At 54.6% G+C, this 6,000-nt stretch overlaps 1 protein-coding gene across 4 annotated transcripts in view; it reads right to left on the reverse strand.

Annotated features, from left to right (window-relative positions):
- Positions 1 to 2,925, reverse strand: part of NRP1 (neuropilin 1) — a 138,338-nt gene extending 135,413 nt beyond the window's left edge. For 3 of the 4 annotated variants that reach the window (XM_082618470.1, XM_082618469.1, XM_082618468.1), the window contains exon 1: positions 2,352 to 2,646. In XM_082618470.1, coding sequence (XP_082474596.1) covers positions 2,352 to 2,424 — 73 coding nt within the window. In that variant the 5' untranslated portion in view covers positions 2,425 to 2,646. Of the gene's footprint in view, positions 1 to 2,351 lie in introns of all 4 variants that reach the window. The other variant, XM_082618467.1, reaches the window with a different exon arrangement.
- Positions 2,926 to 6,000: the final 3,075 nt, after the last annotated feature.

Genomic DNA, 6,000 nt, shown 5'->3' on the forward strand with positions numbered 1-6,000 from the left:
AACAGGTATGAAAGCAGTGAAATATATAAGCCTATCAATCACAAATTTTCAGTAATGGTATATATGGATTTTAATATTGCATCTAATAGATTCCCTGTGGAAAGAGAATGGCATTCTTTGCTCTCAGCATGAATTTATAAATCTACAGAATTTTATTACAGGAAAACCAGGTCAAATGGAAATGAAAGATGAAGTGCACATCAAAAATGCATAAAGCTACATGCATTACAGAAATCATTTCCCATAAATTAAAAAGAAGACAATATAAATTACATTGTTTTTCTCAACTGCTAGATGTTTTTGACTTTGTTTCTTAGACTGGGGGTAGCCTTATATGGGCTTCCTTTGCCTTGGCTTGTAGAAGCTTAAGGTTTGCCAAGAAGAAATGATGTTGTAACCGGAGTTCAGAATCTCAGCTAATGATCATATTGGACTCTGTTATGTGATTCTGCCGAGGCTCTTGCATTATTTTAAATGTGCAGAAAACTTGGAAAGCGACCCCATCCAATTAAGTCTCCTCCAGCTCTGTACAAACATCATGGCAGTGTCTGGCATCTGTTAGACGAGTGAAATAAAACAGCACCGCCTGTAGCCACTCGACAGAGTCACTTCAGAAGACATTTAGGTGGATTCAGTACCACACCAGAGCTCTTTAATCTGTGACTTCTGAGAAAGTGACAGTGTAATAAGATAATGCGGACTCCTAGACTCCCTGGCTCTGTTAAATCTCTCTAACAGTTGATTAAGAAAGAGCAGTTTCTAATGATTCTGGACCATTAGTCCTAAATAAGGTTAATGAATTAATTTAGCAGACACTGGTACTTGGAGGAGGTGGACATGGCTGGAAGAGGTCTGTTGAGCTACAGAGGCATTTTAACTGGCTCTGGTCACTGCAAACACAGCAACATGGGTTTAACTAGTCAAGTCACCGATTGAAGCTCAGGGTCTCAGCATTCCCCAGATTTCTGCGAAGAAAATTAAGAAGTATATATATTGCTTATGTATGTACATACACATACACTCACACACACAGACATATGGAGCTCACAACCTAAAGTCTGAAAGCTATTTGCATTGGATTTCAAATCCATCCTGTGAACACCACCACCGATTTAATCTCCAGAGTTGTGGAGGCAGAGGTTGGGTTACTGTAATTTCTAAAGTCTAACCACTTGAGCTCTTTCAATTGGAGTGAATGCTATTTCGTTCCCTGCCAGACTATATAGAAAGATGCCATCATCCGAGGTTCATTAATAAATTGAACTCCACATTCACAATTGTGTATGTGTGTGTTTTGCTTCCAAGTGTATCTTTTAGAACACTGCTTGGTAGCTGTTGGGAAAACCTATTGCTTCAATCACGAAACCTCCAAAAAGCATATTAGAAAGATTAACTTCCATCGTAAAGATGTGATTTACATTCCTCTCGGTATGAACTCCTCCACTTGTGGTCTCTTATTAAAACAATATACCACCGTAAGTAGCCGATGGTCTTTCCTTCTAATTACTCTGATTGAAATCTAAGCCAGACAAAAGTAAATATTTGATAATTAGTTAATAATAATTGTTGAAGACTTACTGTAAAGATAATGCCATCCTCTTGCTTCCACCTACTTTACAGTGTAAGTCAAACATGCCTACAACCAGATCCCATTTGAAAACACATTATTTAGGTTACAGGATACTGTTTATAACCCAGCACGGTCTTCCATTTACTTAACACTGAGTAGTTTTAAAAGCTAAGTGGAAGCTGCAACTAGGTTGGGGATTTTCAGATATCCTGGTGCCTTACACTGTATATATCAGATTCCTTTATTGACACGACGTAACTTTCATTCATACTCCAGACGGATCAGGGCCATTTACAAAAGCGGAGGAGGGAGTTACATCCACCAGCAAACCGCTATCTCCTGCAGGCACCCACCAGAGGAAACAGTTCGGGGGAGTTGCTCGAGAACCAGGAAGTTCTCCTGGTAAAGTGTTCATTAACTTTCAACAGCCATCAGATTTTTGAAAGGGAGTCTCCTCTAATTGCCTTTGGGAGGAAACATTATTAAGATAATTGGTGTGCTGCTCTGGGAAGGTAAGCACTTCTGCCTTGTAGCAGAGGTAGGAAGACCTCCACGGCCGAACAACCAACTTCAGGAGGGAGTCAGAGCACTTGAAATCTCCCTGCCCTACACCGACTGATCTTATTGCTTGATTTCTCCGCCTGGATAAAAGTTTCCTTCGCCCAGGAGGCGGCTCTCCCCGGTGGATCCCGGCAACTGGGCGCGGGTCCGGGGTCCGGACGCGGGCAGCCTGGAGCCGGGTTTTCACCCCCGTGGCCGCGCGTCTCCGCCTGTCACTTACCGTTGCGAAAAGCGCCGGCCGCCGAGAGGACCAGGACGAGCGCGGCGCACAGGAGCGGCAGCCCCCTCTCCATCCTCCCTTCGCTGGGTTCCCGGGCAGACGCGGGAGAACCGAACGTGCAGGGAAAAGAGCACCGGGGCGATCTCAACAATCCGGAGCGCTTCCACTCCTCCCAGAGCTGTAAAATCCTCAGTCCGTCTTGGAGAAAGGAAAGCGGCGAGGCAATGCCGTGATCCGAGAGAAACCCTCCTCTTTTTGTGTCTCAAGTCGCCTGCATCCTGTCATTTAGCTCCGGTTTCCTCTCTCTTTTCCCACACTTGTTCCTCTTCCAGGAGCCACTGCCCGGGCCATGTCTCAAAAAAAGGGGGGTGGGGTGGGAGGAGGAGGGACGTAGAGAAACGCACACCAACGCCAATTTCCAGAAAGAAAGAAAGAAAAAAATCCGCTTGTTTCTGGACGCGTTGGAGCCGAGGAGCTGGCGCCCAGGGGAGGTCCGAGGTGTCTGCGCGAAGGAGAGGAGCAAGCAATGAAAAGATGAGCGGGAGACGGAGTTGTTTCACCAACTGCACCCCTGCTTCCCCCACCTCCTCCTCCCCTCCCCTTCTGGAGCCCTTCCCTCGCTTCCTCCCGCCCCTCTCCCCGCACGGGCTCGCCAGCAATTGCCTGACAGGAGACGGGGAGGAAGAAGTTTCCCTCCGTGTGCGTTCCCCGTGCGTCTGTCCGTCTCTCCCGCAGGCCCTGTTGGGACCCTCCCGGGAAGGGAGGCGCCGGGGGTCCGCGCCCAGGGCAGGCTGGCGGGTGTGTCTGGGGGACTGGGCGTCGAGGTCGGGGGCAGCGCCAGGGTCGAGCTAGCCCACCTCGGCGTGCTCGCTCGGACCCCCGGGGGAGAGCGAGGCAGCTCGCCCAGGATCTTGGGGATCCGCCGCCGAGGCGTGCGGGGCGCTCGGGAGGTAGCGGCTGCTGCTCCCAACTCCGGACGCCCGGGAGGCGCCCGGGGCGGCCGGGTAGTGACCTGGGTCTGAAGCAGCCTGGACGCTGCGGGTCAGGCCCGGAGGGTCTGAGGAAAGCGCGGCAGGGGTGGGGGACGCACCCCAGAGCCGGGCGAGGGTCGGCAGTGTCACTGCCACGTAGAGCCGAGTCAGTAGATTAGCGCGGGCGAGGCTGTGCTGCAGCCCCACCCGGCCTCCCTGCCCAGTAAAGGGGCGCGCTGCTGGGCTCCTGGCGTGCTCGGGTGCCCGCCGCACGCCGCGGGCTCCATTGTTACCCGAGATCTGGTGTCCTCTCCTCCGGGTCAGAGGGGACCCTGGAGGGTGGGAGCTGGTGTGCCTTCCAGCTAGGGGGCAGTCGTCGCCCGACCCCGCCCAGCATCCTGACTCGGAGCCCAGGTGCTCGGGGTTTGGAAATTAGGGGTCTAGTGCCCCGGGTTCCAGTGCAGTCCGGGGGAGGGAACAGTGGCGGGGGCGGGGTTTGCTCTTGGCAGGGCTCTCACGGTACCAGCTCAGACCACAGGCCAAGGTCACGCCGGCCCTCCAGCTCCTCCCCACCTCCGCCTCCCACGGCGGCGCGTCCTCACTGTGGGCTGGATGCCCCCCAGTTCCATCCCCGAGGGCTTTCCGGGAACTGCTGCAGAAAGCCTCTGCGGATAGGAACAGCAAGGACATTTCAGGGAACAGACAGGTTTGGGCAGCGGATCAGGCCCTTGAGAGGGGTAAATGCCCGCGGACCCCCTCCGAAGGAGTTCGTGGGGAAGGTGAAAAGGTCAGACGCCTCCTGGGAACGGCGTTTCTGCACACACCCTAAAGCAGAGCCTTATTCCTACCTGGCGCAAAGAGCTGGCAAAAGAGATTTAGGAATGTTGGCAGGAAGACTCTGGTCGAAGGTTTTGGCGGAAGAACTAGGGGCGGGACGGGAGAGAGGAGGCCCAGGGCGCGCGTGCCCCAGGCGACGGCTCAGCGCTCGCGGGTGGCGGCTGGGCGCGGTGGCGCGCGCCGGTTGGGGTGCAGGCGAGCCCCGCGCGGTGCAAAACTGCACCCCGGGCTCGCCCGCCCGCGCCCGGGGAGTCCCCGCCTCCAACTTGGAGACCAGCACCCAGGGCGCCGCGGGTCGCCCTGCCCGAGAGCGCCTGTTCGCCCTCACTGGTTTCCTCCTTCTCGGGTATCCCACCCCGGACGCGGGGTTGGAAGGGGGCACTACGAGGCCGGGAGTCAAACGCCTGGGTGGAGCGGAAGGGACAGTGGCGGGCCGAGACAGGGCGCCAGCCGCGCCCTGCGCAGACCCCGGGGAGTCAGCGCCGCGGAGGGAAGCCCGGGCGCTTGGCTACCGCGAGCGCGCGACGCCTCCTCCCCGCCTTCCTCTCGGTCCCCGGCGCACCCCCGCCAGTCCCAGTCCCCGGCTGTGCGGGGCGAGCGGCTTCGTCAGATTTGGGGTGACCCGGGCGACCTTAGCCCGAGGCTCGGAGGAAGAGGCGCCTCTCTGAACCTGGCCAGTTGACAGAGAAGGCGAACCGGGCGGCGCAGCGCCCGGGCGTCCTGGAGTCCTGGAGTCACGGCCGCCCTCCTCCTTCCTAGTGGGAACTGCGCGGCCGCGCTCGGTCCGGGAAGCTGTTTTGACCCGTCTGTGCCTCCGCGGGGTGAGCGAAGGGGCACAAGCGGAGACTTGATCTGTGTTGTTTTTAGAAAACTGCCGCCAATCTCTCTTCCCTTTCCCTGCTGAGTGTGCATTTCTCAGGCTGGAGCCACCAGCTAACAAATAAAGCCACCAGATCCTGCACTCAGAGAGGCACTGCCCTCACTCTGCAACCTCGCCCCCGGGCTCCCTCCCGCCTTTCCCGGGGAAGGGCACCTCCCCCGGGTCGAGGCGCAGAAAACGTCTGTCTCTTTCTTGCTCCCCAGCTGAGCATTTTGCCAGTCTTTCTCCAACCAACTAATAAGACACGCAGTAGGTACTCTGGGGGAAATATAATATTTAAGTTCTGCCTCTGAGTTTTCTGGGCTCAGCTGATCTGAGGCTTTTCTGGACTCCGGAGTTTCCACACGCAATACTGGGTAATGGGAGCCCTACCGCACTGATTGATAATTGCCCGCTAGTGGGTTGGTGCAGAGCAAATTGTCCTCGCTAACAACCTCTTTCCTCTGCTGTTGGATTCTACTAAGTGCAGAAAAGGGTCAGTTTTAGACTTCTGCAATTCCCTTGCAAAGGGAGACAGACCGACCTTTACTTGATGTAAGTGATAGACAGAGGAAGAGTTTGGCAGTATTCCTAGGTTGATTTTATTCTGGTCTTGTGAACACATCATTCTTCCGGACACCACAAATCCCCAGACTAGGTAGGACCCAATTCCACTGAAGGGAAGATTCATCACACCCGAGTGCCAGTCAGAGGCCCTGGATGGGCAGTGCCCCGCGCAATGGACTCTCATGGAGGGGTTGCTGCAGGAAGAAGGCCCTTAGCTTCTGCCTCCTGAGCGGGGCTGGAACCGAGGCCCATCATTAAGAACAGACTGGGTGCATACAGAGTGAAGTGAGTCAGAAAGAGAAAAACAAATACCTTATGCTAACACGTATATATGGAATTTTTTTAAAAAAATGGTTCTGATGAACCTAGGGGCAGGACAGGAATAAAGACGCAGATACAGAGAACGGACTTGAGG

This window comes from Mesoplodon mirus (assembly GCF_964341445.2).
Source record: "Mesoplodon mirus genome assembly, chromosome: 4".
NCBI lineage: Eukaryota > Metazoa > Chordata > Mammalia > Artiodactyla > Ziphiidae > Mesoplodon > Mesoplodon mirus.